Consider the following 16,400-nt stretch of genomic DNA (forward strand, 5'->3'; position numbering starts at 1 on the left):
TTTTTACATTATAGAAAATGCAGCTCAAGATAAATGTAAATGTAGCATCAGGAATTTGAATCAGTATAATATAGTACAATGTCAGTACACTATAGAACACACTTCAACTCCAGCTTTCTAGAGGAGTTAATCAAAGGGTTCAAGGAAATCTAAGAGTTGGATATGAACTAGTACTTACAGAGCTGACATAAATATTATCAAATACATTCTGGTCAGATAAGAATGCAACAATAGAAGCTGACATAAATATTATCAAATACATTCTGGTCAGATAAGAATGCAACAATAGAAGCTGAGATATAATAAGGTCAGAAGACAGAAACTTCAGATAGATTAAAAAAAAAAGGAGAAGAAACTGATTCAGAAAACACTGCTTTGTAAATTAAGGAGAAAGATTAGTGAAAAGTATAGCAAAAAAAAAAAAGTTCTCACAAACCATAAGCATAGTATGAAAGAGACCTTCTTGGTGGAACAAATGTGGATATGAACTACAATGGGATTCCATAAAACCAACCTCATCTCTCAGCCAGCCATACTAACCCTCTTTCTGCTTCTTAAAAGCCAATGGCTTTATAACCTTTCCTTGTTCAAGCTCTAAATTTGAAACATGTCACCTCTAAAGAAACTGAAGGACACCAACCTAAACTGAAATGCCCATCTCTGCTCTTAACACTTCTTCTCTGGCTTGAGGGGTCTTTTGATTTGTAAAAAGACTGTACAAATGTGGCAAAAATAAAAGATAGAAATGTCACCACAGACTTTTACAGTACATGTTTAATTATGATCATTGATGCATTATCAGCCTCAGTAATTTCATTCAGATAACAAAAATGAGGGTTTAACGATGGATTAAAGCTGGTTCATTACAACTTTACAAGCTTACTTATCAAGATTGAAAATAGAACACTATTAAAAATACCTAAAAAGATAGCATGTGTCATCGTGCTGAAAAGTTGGTAAGGCTTACATCTCAACCTGATGCAAAATTCTTAGTGGCACTGAAAGAGTTCCTTTGTCACACAGCAGATACACTCCGGCACTAGGACTCTGGCATAGAGTGGTTATGAGCGCCACTTCTTGTCTTCAGCTGTGACTGTGCGATATCCGCCAGTGCACTTTGTATCTTTTCCAGAAGCATGTCCCCTCGATAAACTATGTCCTCCAGACAGGCAGCAGCTTCATGGTTTTCTTCCTCTAGCTTATACAAGCTAGCAGCCTTTATAAGACACAAATTTAAAAATCTTTTGAGAAATGTCAAACTTGGAGATTTATGAGTTTGAAAAGAAACTGTAGTAGAAATTTTTGTTTTTAATGTAGATGACTATGCAACCATTGTGATAGATTTTTCAGTCAGATCTTGCAGAAATTCTAAAATCTGATAACCTTCAACGGTTTTTCCCATGTAAAATAGTTAAAAAAAATTAATTTTCCTTCATCTTTAGATGTCTGTATGTGACTCACTTCCAAAGTGCTTTTGGATACCATTACTCTACTCCCTCCTGATCTCTGATAGGAAAAGACCCAACATGAGGAAAATAGTTTCCTTATAACTTGAAATTATATAGCTCATTCTCTCTCTACACAGACCAGTAGATAATAATCAGTGCAGTCTTCAACAAACAACATATTTCACAATTAATACAACTCCCATTTTAAATTTTAATCTGAAAGTAACTTTAAAAATTAGAACATCTTTAAAAAATCTATCTGCTTTAGGCTCTCCCTGGTGGTGCAACATGTTAAAGCACAGCACTATGAAGCTATCTCCAGCTACTGCAGCATGTGTTCAATTCCCAGCCAGGGAGGTGACCCACATGGCAGACCTCCCCTGACCCGCCAATTGCTCTTCTCAGCAGTGTATTTCAGTCATCTGCCTGTTCTCCTCCCTACTCTGTTTCTGGTGAATGCTCTTACCCTCTGCTCTTACCCTCTGCCCCTATTTTGGTATGCATAAATAAATCTTAAAATAAAAATAAAAATCTACTTTAATTCACATTTTTCTACTGGCAAAGTTCTCAGAAGAAAAGAGTTATTTACCTGCAAAGCAGCTGTAGATTCTTCACTGGGTAAGGAATCTATCAAAACATCAATGTCTTTTGCTGTTCGTGCAATTAAGGCTGCAAACAGCTGTGCATACTCTAAAGAAAGATATTACTAATTTAGGGCATCTGAAAATCTCAAGTTTTCAGAAACAAAAATTAAATTTTAAATTAAAGAAACCAGAAAACCTTAAAGGTCTTTCTGTACTAGATATCTAATTATTAAAGTATAATTTTAACACATCCATCCTATTACATGTTTGAGAGGTAGCCATCATATATTCAAATTGGGAATTATACACAACATGTATCAAGACAATATGGTGGACATCTGAATAAAGGATTGTGCAAATGGGATGTCTTTCTTAAGGTCTTTGAGCTAAATTTATGCATATTCCCCTCTAAAGGAATAACAATGTTACTTTTCTTGACAGATTATGAGATGCCATATAAACTGACTTTAAGAAATTCATTTATTGCAAGCAAAACTTGTAGTAATAGTACAAAGTAGCAGGTGTCAAAATAAGATAAACAAAGAAAATCTATTTACCTTCTGTAGGATTAGCTGGCTGATCTTTGTTAATTGCTGTTTGAATATTACTAAAAGAGGCAGGAGGACCACACTGCTGCAACACTCCAATAGCATTACAAAACTGATCTGCAAGCTTGAGGCCAAAAAAAAAAGTATATCAGATTAAGAAAGGATTTAAGAATTTTTTTTTTGATTAAGAATTTTAATAGCAAAACCCCAGTAAGTTTCTGTAACAGTATCTCTGAACAAAATGAAAAAAGATTAATTTGGGATAAAATTAGGAATTCATTATTAATGATTTAATATTTTAATAATGTAAAATAAACCAATAGTTTTGGTATCAATACAGTGGAACAGTTTAAAGTAAATGCAAAATTGTCCTTTTATTCCAAAGAATGATAAGAGAATACATGCTAATACTTGTTAAAAGCACAAGTAAGTGGGCTGTACAAGGAAAGAGCAGATTTGAGTGGTAATAAATATCTAATCATAACTCCAGGTTAAAAAAGGTGTGATTCTTGTAAAAAAGAAATACTGGGTAAACCCTGAGCCTTCAGTGTTTAGAAACTTTTAAGGTTGAAGTTATAGATTCCTGGTGCTCCCAATGAAATGCTGAGAACAATGAGTAGACCAATTCCTCACCATCTCCAGTAGAACATGTGGATTCTCCCCACCAAATTCTCTAGATAGTCCTGAGCTCTCTAACCTCAAATCCTTTTTGCTTATCGTGAATAAATTTCTCTACCTTTATTTGAATGACAGAGCTCAATTCTTTAACATCTAATTTGTACTGAGAATCTTCTAGCTAACAGGACTAACTTTAAACTCCTTTCATCTTCAAATCCTGCTAATCCTACACATCTTTCCCTTTTCCTCCCATTACAATTGCCTACTGCCAATGTGTTAGTCTGACCAATTATCTTGCATCACATCAGTCACCAGAGGCTCCTCATTATTTTCTAGTTCACTATAGTGTTTTATCCTGCTTAAAAAAATGAGCTCACCCCAACATGACCTTCTAAATAAATTTCTAACTTTTTAGGCTGTTTCAAAGTTTTCAATAATCTAAGTCAAATATTTTGTTTTTCTACTATGTCTTCTCATATACCTAACCAGTGATTAATTTCCCCATTTTGTCCCTATTTTGCTTCTTATAATAGAAAAAAAAATTTTTAAAATATGCAACACTGTGGCTATGTGCTGTCCAAAAGCTGCTGTCCAAAAGCTGCTGTCCAAAAGCACGCAAAATCCATTTATTTAACAAATATTCATTAAAAACCTATTCTAAGACAAGAAGTGTATGTAAGCCTTAGAGAGAAATAATGAACAAGAACATAGTTTCGGCCCTTATGGCAATCTTAATGTTATTTTAATCTTATGTTATTTCAAAAATAGTTATAATTCAGATAAAGGCTAAAAAGGTTCCTTCTAGATCACTCAACATCCCAATTTATTTCAGCGTCAAGTTCATTATAACTCCCTAACCGCACACTTGCTTTTGCAATCTTTAAGTCTCTTGGGCATATGACATCTTTCTAGTACTCCTTAAGGAGTACATCTTTTCTGTAAACATGACAGCATTTATATACACAGCAGACACTCTGACTAGTTAACCTATACATTTCTCCTCCAAGTCAATTATCAGCATGCCTAATTAAGGCATGTTGTTATGTATGCTAAAGCCATACATATTCACTTTGTTCTTTCTATATTTCTGGCTGCCAGATACGTGTGACCATGCAGCATTTCCCTTAAAGAATATTTCTTTACAGCAGCATTATTATAATTTGAGTTTTCAAACCCCCAAAGATTATTTCCCTGAGGGAGCTGGCTGTCCACCGAGGCAAGTCACCATTAGGTAAAACTTATCTTGGTGAACTCATCAAGGCTGATCCTCTCAAGGTATAAATCTTAATTTTATGTGCACTTAAAGATCAGTTTCTTACAAGGAGATTCACCCTCTTTAAGGGTAACCAGACTGATGTAATAAGTAGGTATGACAACTGATTAGCCTCTGAAAAGGGGGTGAGGGGGGAACAAAATAACTGGCAAAGGATCAGATACTTTGATTTTCTTCAACATACTCTCGGTAGCATTTTACCTAGGGTATCAAATTATAAACTGAATGACAATGAGAACACCAACTAGCAGTGAAAACTAACTCTTAATAGTAACAAGTGTAAGAGCCCTTTGGTTGACATTTAGTTCCACTTAGCCATCATAGGAAAAATAAATCAACAGAATCAAGAAAGGCTCCTTAGAAGACCTGAACCTTCGTCAGAGTGGTCTCTTGGGGTGACATTAAAAACCCACGAGGATGAGAAGATTCACGGTCTAACTGATTATGATGAGGAGTGACTAAGAGATGGAAAGAGATTCTACAGAAAATCAAATAAGCGGAAACAAAATTTCACATCCATAGACAAGGATCCCATCGCCAAGAGCGGAAGTTCACCTCCTGGGTGAAAGCTCACTTGAGGTGGGGATGAGCGTGGGGACGTTCCGCTTTCCCCTTTCTCCAACACGAGAAGAGGGCTCACAACCACTAAAGACGCCATCACCCCCGCGCAGGAAAAGCACAGGCCAGCGACGCCCAAGAGTCCGGGACCCGAGACCCCCCTTCTCGGGCTGCAGGCCGCTCCCCGCCTCCTCCGCCGCGCTCCTCTGCGTTTTCCGCCCCGTCCGGGTTCAGTCTGCTCCCTACTCCCGGGTTCTGCCTCCCTACCCCCTTTCCTTCCTGGTTTTACCTCGGAAAAAAAAGAAGACAGAGGCTTGGGGTGGGGGAGAAACAGCTCACCGAGTTCACCGCGTCCTGCAGCTGAGTGAGCCGATCCGCCATATTCCTCCAGCACTCAGAAGGACGCCGAGACAGTTGCTCGTACGAGATTGGGCAGCGCTTGTACACATCCCACCAATCCGAGGGCCGCTTGCTCGGAGGGGGTGGAGTCAGGCGGAGTTCCTGCCCCGCGGGGAAGGGGGCGGGTCTGTCTGAGGCTTCCTTTGGGCGCGCTCGGCCAGGGGAGAGGTTGAGGGTTTGCCCATTTGGAATACTTTGGAGACTGTCCGGGGAACCACTTGTTTTGGTTTTCAGGTGTTAAAAGTCTTTCTAGAGACTGTTGGATTCTGCAGGTTTTAAAGTAATGTTCCGCCTCCGTCCTCACTTGTATTCGTTTCTAAGCACGGTCTTGGATACATATTTCGTTTTGCTTCCCAGGTGGATGGTGTCGCACACCAACAGCAATACCAACTTTAACGTTCACAGATTTAAATTAAAATTTAAGTGAGGTAAGGATGATACACTGCAGAGATTCCATGGTTGTAAATTAATGGCATTTCCCTCCCAGACTGTAGAGATTGATTTCATTCACTTAGTAAATGTGTTAGCGCGTCTGACAACACAGTCCCTGACTTGGAGGGTGTTGGGGAGGGAGAGGTGAAGTATAGTAGAAAGAGCAAGAGGGCAAGTTTGAATAAAAACGACATTTCAAGCTAAAATATAAACATACATGTTATTCCTCTATCACCACCATAATTATTAAAGTAGGAAATTCCTGGACACAGGTGAATTAAAAAAAATTAAACCCTAGGTAAAAATTTTGAATTCAGCAATGCAACCCAGGCCAGGGTTAGTAGTGCCTTCAGCGTTGCTTTGGTCTTGAAGGGGCGGCCCCAATCGGAGATAGGGTGTATGCTTTAATTCTCAGTGTGGGCTTGCTGGTGAAGCCGACGAAGGAGAGATGCAAGAGGAACTTGGAGACGTTAGGCCGCAACAGACTTTCTTTTTTTACTCTAACCATGGTTTTCGTAAGGGAGATACAAAAAACCGAAGTACAGATTACATCACCGTACTAGTTGGGATGTCTTGGTGCCTGCCCTCGGGTCCCGTGGCGTCGCCGTTGCCCGCCCTCCGGGATTTGCCCCGCGCCACTGGACACGCCTTTCGCTCACCTGGTCACGCCCCACGCCCCGCGTGCTGACGTCAAGGGGCGTGGCGTAGCGTTTCTCCGGGGCGAGGGAACCTGCGGTCGGGCTGGGTGAACTTCTGACTGGCAGGGGCGAGGGGCGTGCACTTGGTGGGCCATGGCGCGCGGGGCCGGAGCCCCAGACTAGCGCTCTTGAGGTGTCGGGGTCCCGCGCGCACTTCTCCGGGGCCCTGCTGTTGGGCGTGCGGGATCCCGGCCGCCATGGGGCGGCTCGGGCTCTTCGTCCTGGTACTGCTGGCGTCGGAGCTGGAGATGGTTGGTACAGTCGAGGCCGTCGGGAACTCCAGCGAGGGTAAGGTCGGGGGCGGCATAGTGTCACGGCCCAGGAGTGGCTTTTGCGCTTCTTGCAAGGGCAAAATCTACCCTGGGGTCTACACCTAGAGGGGCAGTCGAGAGTTCAGAAGCGACTGGGATGCGTCAGGGTCCTTTCCAGCAAAAGGAAATTCCCATTTCTCCTCCTAATTCAGCAGGGGGAATGGGAAGAGATTAGTAACTCCTGGACACACACGTTACTTTGGGCCCCCAAAGAATCCCTTTGCTGCCAAGTGGCGTTTGTGACCCCTGTACAGCCAGGCTTCAGGCAGAACCCAGAGCTCTGGGATTTAAGGCCCTCCTGGCTGAAGCGGATGTTCACACCCTGAAATGCAAATGCTTTTCAAATTGGTTCTGCTCTGCAGAGTTTGAGAGGAAAAGTGAACCAAGAATAGGACTTGTCATCTTAGGTCATGTGGCCTGGCGAATGGATTTTAGCGCTAGTTCGTGCCCGTGGTTTGTTAATATCAAATTGTAAAAAGCATTCTGTAGGCTGACGGTCATATGCTTTTCCTTGAGCTTAAGCACATTCCTAGTTCTGTTTAGCACTTAGAAGACCAGTTGCGGGTTTGAAACATAATATTTTCTGAATAATGTGATTGTGTGCCTACGTGCTTATCTTTGAAAAGCTCTTGCGCAAACTGAACCCCAGAATCTTTGCATAGGAGTAAGACCAAAAGTTGAAAGGGCAGTTATATTTTTACAGCAAAAATTTTGTGGTGGGGTGCTCACTGCAGTTTGCCAGGTGCTTTTCACAGCAGCAGCTTTATCTAACTCTCTCTGTTATCAGATAGTTAGCATCCTCACTTCGCAGAGGAGGAAACTGAGGGCTCGATCATGCTCTTCCAACTCTGTGTTTGAGCACTTAAAAATATCTAGAAATTTTTACCAAAAAGTTAAGACTTCTTCCTAATAATTTGAGAACTCAATGTTTTTCAGACATTGTTTCTTGCCTGTGACTGCAGCACTGCTATCTCGCATTCTTTTTGCCTTGCTTGTATGGGAATGGCACTATATAAGGAACTTCACTGCTGGTGATAGTTCAAGATGACATTCTCAACATTTGACATATTAAAATGCACGAGGAAACTAAGAAAACCTTAACTCAAGACTTGCAAGATCATCCCGGAAAATGGCTGAATTTCTATGGGAGGATTCTGTTAATTACAAACGGAAGAAATTAAGCAACTACTGTAGTTTGGGAGGACTTACCCATCTTTAGCTAACTTGCATAATTTTAATGTGGTTTGATAGCTCAGTGAATCTTGGAAGTTAGTTGATCTAGTTCCTGGAATGTCTGGTGTTACCAGCAGGTGTAAGAGAGAAATCTTACATGCAGACTCTTTTCCTTTGTTTTGGAGTCCCTGTTCTCTTTCCATCCTTGACTATTGTTTCAGATTGTTTCTTTCTAAATCACATGGAATTAACATGGTTAAGGGCAATGCCTTTGGGCCTGCTAAGGTGTGTGTCATTGATAGCACTTTCAAGAAATGAGCAGACCAAGAGTACGGGAAGAAACATGATTCACCTGTGTTTCTAGGGTAAAGAAAATGAATAAAAGACACACGAGAAATTGGCCAGTTGTTGGCAGACCTGCCCATGTTACAGAGCTGTTCTTGATTTCCTATTCATTCTCACAAACAATGGAGGCCAAATAATAAAAAGAAAGAGAACAGTGTAAAGTTGTAAGTTTAGGACCTGATTGGGAAGAGGGAGGGCAAGTATAGGATTGGGCAGCTCTTTTTAGAATGGAAATACTGGATAGAAAAAGTGACTTCCGTGGGAACAGAAGAAGGTTGTGCAAAATAGAGAATAGACTCCTATGGGTCAGTGCACAAAAATATTTGTGGCAGGAGAGAGTAGAGGAGAGCTATAGCTTGTGTAAGGCCTGGCTCCCTGTTAGCCATTTGCTCTGTAATCTCGTTAGATGTTCTGCCTGTTTCCCTCCTACTCCCCAAGTCATAAGATCTCATTACACCTCATAAAATATTTTTAAAGAATCCTTGTCCAGATGACTTAGAGGTGAAGTTAAGCTCCTGCCAGCTTCTTCAAGATACATTTTGGAAACATGTCTTCTTTTGGCAGGTCTATTTTAGAAATGGAACTTTGAAATGCAGTTTCTGTCAGTCTGGGCTGTTAAAGTTGTCTTAACTTTCACCTTTTTTCCTTCGCACTCTCTGGAAATTTCTTGCCCAACTTGGTGCTTACAGTGAATGTTCTGGGCATTTATTTGTACTTGTTAGTCCTTTTCCTTCCTTCCACTCTTTCATTTGCAGGGCTGTACTGAATGTCTACCTGACTATATTTTAGTAAGATGGTGAGACTGAAAAGCTGAAAATCTCATAGAAGTTACTAGTGATACTTAATTGTGTATCATTGGACAGTTCATAAAACTTTTCCCCATTTGTTAGATAATTTAAATACTTTGCAGCATCGTTCTTGCTGCCCTGTCAGGAAGGTACTGAGGCCCAAAAATCAATGACTTCCCTGAAGTCACAAAGTGCAACCATCATTCGCTAAACATTCACCCTGAGCTAACTAGGTGCCTGACTCTGCGGTAGGAATGTCAAATATGACAAAGGCCCGCTGAGCCAGGGGTTACACCACAACTGTCTTGGTTGTAATCTTCTATGAAAACTGTTCTATAAAAACTGTGAAATGGTGATTGGTCAGCCAGGATGTAACACTTACAAAGGATTGTCACCCAGAAGTTAGGTTAATAAAAACTAAGAAGGGCTGTCATTCATTTACTTCATCAAACATTTTGTTAGAAATTCTTAAACCTGCATATTAGAATCACCTAGAGAATTTTTTTAAGATTTATTTATTTATGCATATAGAACTGGGGTACAGGCCAGAGGTTCAGGGGCGGTGAGAGGATTCACCAGAGACAGAGCGGGGAACAGGATGACTGACAAGTATACTGCTGAGAGGAGCAGCGGGCGGTCAGGAGAGCCTTGCCATGTGCGTCACCTCCAGGGCGAGGATCGAACTCATGCTGAAGTGGCTTTAGCTTCTTAGTGTTGTGCTTTAACACACTGTACCACCAGGGAGGACCCACCTAGAATTTTTTTAAAAAGTCTTACTGGTGAAGAGACAGCTGGAGATCGAAATATAAATGACAAGGTAATTTTTGCAGCAGCCTCAAGGAACATTAAGTATTTAGTGATAACTACAATGGGCTTATAAAGGCCTCTACAAAGCAAACTATACAATGTTTTTACGATAAATTGAGAAACAAAATAATTCATTTCTATTTCTCTGGTCCTATATCTCCTGTTATTTTAAAGCCCTGAAAATCTTTGGTTCTTTAAGTATTTCTGATTGGTAGTTTATTTTCAATTCTGTGTAGTAGGTTAAGAAGAGGTTAAGAAAACTTTATGATCAAGACTTAATGTGCTGATAATTTACCTGTCTTCCAGCACTTTCATTCAAGGCCCATGGGTTAAGAAATAGACAAAAATTTAGTTTCAAAGATGTACTGCAGGGCAAATCTATGTGGTAATGTTTTGGATAGCCTTAGAATGTACTTGTTCCATTTTTGATCACAATACCTGTACCATTTTTGATCACAGAATGAGTAGTCCATAATCACTTAAATATTTATGGAATAGGAAAAATAGGTGGAAAAGGAAAAAACTTAAAAACTGAATGGGTAGATTAGAAAAGGCAGGAAACAAACCGTGTGCTTTGGACAGCTAAGTGTGGAAATCCTCTTAATGCCTAGTTAACAAACTAATAATGCTTTTTGGCAGACTAATAGACTTGTGGATTTTAAAAAAGATTTTGTTTTTGCATACAGAAATGGGGTACAGACCAGAGGTGCAGGGGTGATGAGAGGATTCAGCAGAAACAGAGTGGGGAGCAGAACAAGCAGATTTGACAAAATACACTGCTGAGGGGAGCAGCGGGCAGGTCAGGAGAGGTCTACTGCACCATGTGGATCACTTCTAGAGAGGGGATCGAACTCCCAGTGAGGTGGCCATGGCTTGACTTGCTTTGCAGTACAGCGCTCCAACCTGCTGCACCACCAGGGAAGGCTCAGATTTGTGGATATTTTTAAGGCTTGAGAGGTGGAGGATAGATAGCAAAAAGTAAGGGGCAATTGATGAAATGTTTTTAGTGCCATTTATGGATATTTAGCAATAGTTTTATGTGTAATGTGTTTTCCAGTTCAAGATAATCTTGATGGTGGGACACTCTGAAAAATGGAAACATGTTTTTCTTCAAATTTTCCAACTTCTATACCCAGATTCTATTAACAATACCCTAGTAGCTTCACCTTCATTTTGACTGGAACTTTATTCCATATAAGAATTAAAGTTAAAATGTCTTTCTGGTTACATAAATAGGAAAAATGACACCATCTTCATTAGAACTATTAAAATGTTCTCTAGTATTTAGAAATCAAATTTTAACCACCAATAACTTTTTCTATCAATTTTTTGATAAAAAAACACTAAATGAAGTTTCTCTGAGGCTTTTATTCGTACCTTTATGAATGTGATGTCAACATTGATATTGGAGTTATAATGGTAATAATGAAAATTTTCTCCCTTCGTAGGTCTTCTTGAGTTTTCTATGGGAAGATTTAGCTACTTTGAGCTCAGCAGGCCCTTTCCAAAGGAAGGTATTCTGCGTCATATTTCCAGCAATGTGACTTTTCTTATTTTTCAAATACATTCACAGTATCAGAATACAACTATTTCCTTTTCTACGGTAAGCACAAATAATTATTTCAGTAAATTCCCTAATTCTGTGTCTTGTATCTAGTATAAACATTGCAATTTGTTGTCTTTCTATGTTTGAATTTATATCTTAATGAAAAACCCCATCAAGGTAATGGAGAGTGGCTAAGAGACTAGTGTTTCGGGCCTTTCTTGAATGTGGTGCCTTCTGGTTGAAGAGGTGGTGCTAGACTGTTGATCTGTCGGGTAGGGCAGGGCAGCCTCTGCCTCCTTTTCTTACCCTAGTAGTTGGTTAATGATTTTCCCAATTTAATAGCACTCTATACTTGCCCAGCCATTTAGGTGTTTATGTTTACTAAGATCACTGTTGGGTCACCTTTTTCTTTGGAGTCTTAGGGAAACAAGCACTCGGTTCTTCCATCCTGGTGCTGGACTTACAGCAGTAGATCATGCTGGCCCCTTAATCCCACCCTCAGCTTTGGGAAATTTTGCAAATGCTGTGGATTAGTTGAAGCTAACAATCTGCCATTTAGCTTGACCTTTTACAAATGTTTTTGACCTTTTATGTAACCTATATGACCCCACCCCCAGGCTAATAAATGTATTTTGTCTGTATGAAACAGTGCTTCTTTGTATTTGTCCTGAGATGATCTTATGATGTTTTGGAATTTGCTGTATATTATATAGTATTGGTCATAGGGGTTGAATCACCCAAAATACCCTTATGACTGATACCATGGAATATATTGCCAGTGTTTTTCTGTGTATTTTATTGTTGCAAGTCTTATATCTAGATCTTTAACCCACATGGAGTTTATTTTTGTGTATGGGACTAGTGAGTGATCCGACTTCATTCTTCTATATGTGGCTTCCAATTTTCCCAGCACCCAGTCATTCTTTAAAACTGTTGGCATTATAGTTTGCCAGTTAGAATGTGGGTTATTCTCCCTTATGTTGTGGAATTCAAACAGATCTCGCCCTTTTTTTTTCCAATTTCCTTAGTTTGAGAAGAAATTCTGAAATGATAGCCTCTTAAGCATTTTAGTATTCAGAAATGTTTCCCAAGTTTATGAGGCTAGGGGTTGGGAGAAAAGAAGGGTATGAGAGAGGATTAGGAAGGGCATGGAGTGGGGGAGCTGTGTTTGTGGTGATGGCTTCACAGACCACGTGTATCAAAACTTAGCACATGGCACGCTTAACCTGTAGTGTAGAATGTGTCAGATATGGCTCAGTTTCTAAAAATGCTTTCTGAAAATTGAGCTCCTGGGGAGCAGGGCCTAAGTTTTGGTTTGGAGTCTTTGGTATTTGACAGAGGAAATGTTAATCTGGGGGGCATTGAACAGCTTGGGCATCTCTTTGACCTACTGTTTTGATCAGAGACATCTATTTGCAGTGTGCTGTGTGCGTGTGTGTGGGCATGTGCACAGAGAGTTGACAAGATCTCCAATATTTGAGGGAGGGCCATGTTTATTCCTTTTTGTTTGAGGCAATCTGTTAGGACATAACATACTAGGTAAGTTCTGGAGTATAAATATTTTTCTCCCTTTTCTTCTTTATTGCAGACTCTCCTTCCCAATTCCTCAGGCACAGGTACTGACAAAGGACTGGTTTTCATTCTTAAACCAGAGCAAAGTGTGTGCACTTGGCATTTGGAGACTCTCGATGCTGAGCCTGTCCAAAATGTCGCCGTTCCACTGTCCTATTCAGAGAGAGGTGACCCTCCTGTGTTCACTCCCTGTTACTCTACAGATGCGGGGCTTGTTCATGAAAAGATAGGGAAAGCTATCATCCTGTTGTCAGTGTTTATTACAAGTATAGTTTATTGCATCAGAAAGGTTTTCATAGTAAGGGAGTCAGGGAATTAACTATGGTAATTGAAATGCCAGAACGGAGCAAAGAGAATACATTTTTTATTTGTAAAAACATTCAAGGAGCCCATAGAAAACCAGTAACAGAAAGGCAAGACGAAGACTTTCAATGAAGGTAGGGGATAAAGAATGGAGTTGGGGGGAAACAGTGAACAGTGGGGGAGACTGGAGCTTGAGTATTAAGTGTCTGTGCACACTTGGAGGCTTGCACTCTTGTGAGTACACGTTCAGGGGATGCGTGGGGAGTTGCTAAGCATATGAGGCCATGAATTTCATGTCTTCAGAAAATAGCTCCAGAAGCTGTAGGGGGAGTAGCTTGGAGAAGGCATTGCAGAGTTGGGGCTCAGAGAAAGAAAGGAGCCTCTGAACAGAGGCCAGGGGAGGAGGTGGGGATGGAGAAGAAGGGCTGGATTAGAGATGTTACAGGTAGAATTGATAAAAGACGATGGCCAGTGTGTTCTGTGTGGGAAGCACAGGCTTCCCACTAGGGACCTTAGATCCCTCAAATTCAATAAAAACCTGTCTCCTTAGAAAATGCACACACCCAATATTTGGTACATAGTGTCAGGGTGTTCCTGGGCTCCTCCCTGGAGCTCCGCTTATGAACCTCTGTCTCCTCTGACCTTTTTAAGGTTGGCAGAGCACGGCCCATGAGTCAGCCTCACTCACTGCCCATGCTAGCCATTGAGTCTTATTAGAATCCAGCCGTGCCAGTTCTTCTGTCTATGTATCGTCATGTATTGTCCATGGCCACCTCCCCGCCAGATGCCAGCAGGCCACCAAGCCTGAACACTCACTAGCTTGTCCTTTACCAGAAGGCATTGCTGACCCTCTTCCAGACCCCTTCACCTCATGGAACTTGACCTCTTTTGACCTCAGTCCATGATGGGTAGTATAAAACTTCTATGTGGGAAGGTCTTAGATAAATTCTGTTTCTGCATGTGTTTTTAGTAGAGAGGAATTCTTTGCTGATTAACTTCCATATTTTTCATCCAGATCCTATCCCTGGAGGCTGCAATCTGGAGTTTGATTTAGATATCGATCCCAACATTTATCTGGAGTATAATTTCTTTGAAACAAAGATTAAATTTGCCCCGGCAAACCTAGGCTATGCAAGGTACGTCCATCTCCCATGCCCTTCAACCTACTTTCAGGCCAGCCTGACAAGCTGTTGTGCAGATTCAGTGAACACTCTTGAAAATCATAGTTCTTATTAGTAAAATTTAGTTATTCCATTTTTTTATGCATATAAGAACTTGGCTCTAGGCTAGAGGTGCAGAGTAAGAGGATTCACCAGAGACAGATTGGGGAGCAGAACAGGTGGATCTACTGAAACACTGCTGAGAGGAGCAGTGGGAGAAACGAGAAGTCTGCTATTCCATGTGGATCAGCTCCCTGGCTGGGGATCAAACGCAGGCCATACTGGTGATAGCTTGATGTGCTTAGTCCCTACTTCACCAAGGAGACCTCCTAGTCAAAATAGTCTTATAGGAAGAAAAGGCAGTCGTTCCTGCCTTTAGGAGGCACTCTAAAGGTTACTGAGGTTAATGACTTGCACACGTGCACCCAGCTAGCGGTGGCAATGCTGGCAGTAGACTTCAGGCCTGATTGACATGAGCGCCTGGTTCCTTAACCACAGTGCTTCTAACTGGATAACATTTCTTAACTGAGCATTGAGCTCTTGGTTCCTTTTGGACTTAGTCCACCACTGATGCCTAGCTTTATTGGTTGACTTTAGAGGTGCAGATCCTCCACTGTGTGACGTTGGGATGGGCCCGGACTCTCGCTGGAGGTTACAGTATGATGTCTTCCAGTACTTTCTGCCTGAGAATGACCTCACGCAGGAGGGCTTGCTACAACATCTGCAGAAGATGGCCACAGTGCCTGAGGTGACTGCCAGTGCTGTCAAGGTAAATCTGATTCTTGTATGACTAGATTAGAGCCCGTTCTTAAGAGGTGAGAAGGGGAGAAGCTCCCAGGAGTTAGCTCTTCACTTGTTCTGTTTTTTCTGGAACCATCACTTACTCACATTTTATTTTCATCTTGGGAGTCTTTTCTAGTGGTTACTCAAGGTGCTGTTGACCTTTGAGGAAATGCATGTCAGTTGTGTTAGGTTTATGTCACCAGCTGCTCTTGAGGTGTGAATGGAAGCAGTGATCATCTTATATCTGTTTACATCACTTGTTAGATATAAGTTTTTGGCAAAGGTTATTGTTGGTTATTGTATTTTGAGAGAAGACAATGAGAAACTTTTAAAGGATAATCATATTGACATTAATATTTGTACTCTAACTCAAATCTCTCAGCTTTTGAAACCATAGAAATTCTTGCTGCTCAGCCCGTGGGCTCTGAGCCAGCAGCACTAACATTGCCTGGGTCTTTGTCAGAGTTGCAGACTCTCAGGCACCTCTCCAGACCTTCTAAATCAGAATTGGCATTTTATGAGATCCCCTGGTGACTCCTATGCATGTGAAATTGTGACTCACTGCTACACATTGTTTTAGTGTGGAGGCAGGATGTTATCTTGTATCCTGAAAGTTGCTGACAACTGTCTCATAGATGAGGCCATCCTGCAGTCTAGTGTGGTGATCGCAGGCGTCTCTATAGACTGCTCCCACTCTTCTCAAGAGATCTCCAGATTATGTGGGCAAAAGCTGTCAAAGCAGGGTCTCTTGATGCTGCTCAAGGTATTACAGAGTAGCCCAGAATGAAACTGGGCTGCCTGACTATATGGGTCCTCACCCACGCGCTTAAAATTTAATTGTTCTGCAGACACACACAAAGGGTAATGGGTTTATTTACAAAAGAAGGAAAAGGAAAAAGAACAACCCAGGTAAAGAGAGCAAGAGAGAGATACAAGGTAACTGGAATATTTTTTTTTTTTTAAGATTTATTTGTACAGAACTGGGGTACAGGCCAGAGATGCAGAGGGTGAGAGGATTCACTAGAGACAGAGTGGGGAGCAGAACAGGCAGATC

General features: G+C 41.1%; 2 protein-coding genes across 3 annotated transcripts in view; one reads left to right on the forward strand and one right to left on the reverse strand.

Annotated features, from left to right (window-relative positions):
- Window positions 1-756: 756 nt before the first annotated feature.
- MED21 (mediator complex subunit 21) lies at window positions 757-5,477 on the reverse strand. The gene is made up of 4 exons (XM_004693192.2): window positions 5,369-5,477; window positions 2,590-2,704; window positions 2,038-2,138; window positions 757-1,216 (listed from the first exon to the last, which is right to left on the reverse strand). The coding sequence occupies exons 1-4, from the start codon at window positions 5,408-5,410 to the stop codon at window positions 1,040-1,042; spliced, it is 435 nt and encodes a 144-aa protein (XP_004693249.1). The 5' UTR covers window positions 5,411-5,477; the 3' UTR covers window positions 757-1,039.
- A 1,113-nt stretch (window positions 5,478-6,590) lies between these two features.
- Window positions 6,591-16,400, forward strand: part of TM7SF3 (transmembrane 7 superfamily member 3) — a 27,968-nt gene continuing 18,158 nt past the window's right edge. For both annotated transcript variants that reach the window (XM_004693194.2, XM_012732904.1), the window contains exons 1-5: window positions 6,591-6,846; window positions 11,431-11,585; window positions 13,117-13,267; window positions 14,419-14,539; window positions 15,161-15,332. In XM_004693194.2, the coding sequence (XP_004693251.1) occupies window positions 6,756-6,846; window positions 11,431-11,585; window positions 13,117-13,267; window positions 14,419-14,539; window positions 15,161-15,332 (690 nt within the window). In that variant the 5' untranslated portion in view covers window positions 6,591-6,755. The remainder of the gene's footprint in view (window positions 6,847-11,430; window positions 11,586-13,116; window positions 13,268-14,418; window positions 14,540-15,160; window positions 15,333-16,400) is intronic.

Source organism: Condylura cristata, unplaced genomic scaffold (assembly GCF_000260355.1).
Source record: "Condylura cristata isolate star-nosed mole 26May11 unplaced genomic scaffold, ConCri1.0 scaffold00036, whole genome shotgun sequence".
Lineage (NCBI taxonomy): Eukaryota > Metazoa > Chordata > Mammalia > Eulipotyphla > Talpidae > Condylura > Condylura cristata.

Bases quoted from the DNA above. Each gene is read 5' to 3' on its own strand.
- MED21 (XM_004693192.2), bottom strand. From the start codon at position 5,410: ATGGCGGATCGGCTCACTCAGCTGCAGGACGCGGTGAACTCG. The intron at 2,705-5,368 runs GTGAGCTGTTTC...TTTGGCCTCAAG, and splicing joins TGCAGGACGCGGTGAACTCG to CTTGCAGATCAGTTTTGTAA. The intron at 1,217-2,037 runs GTAAATAACTCT...TGTCTTATAAAG, and splicing joins AATCTACAGCTGCTTTGCAG to GCTGCTAGCTTGTATAAGCT.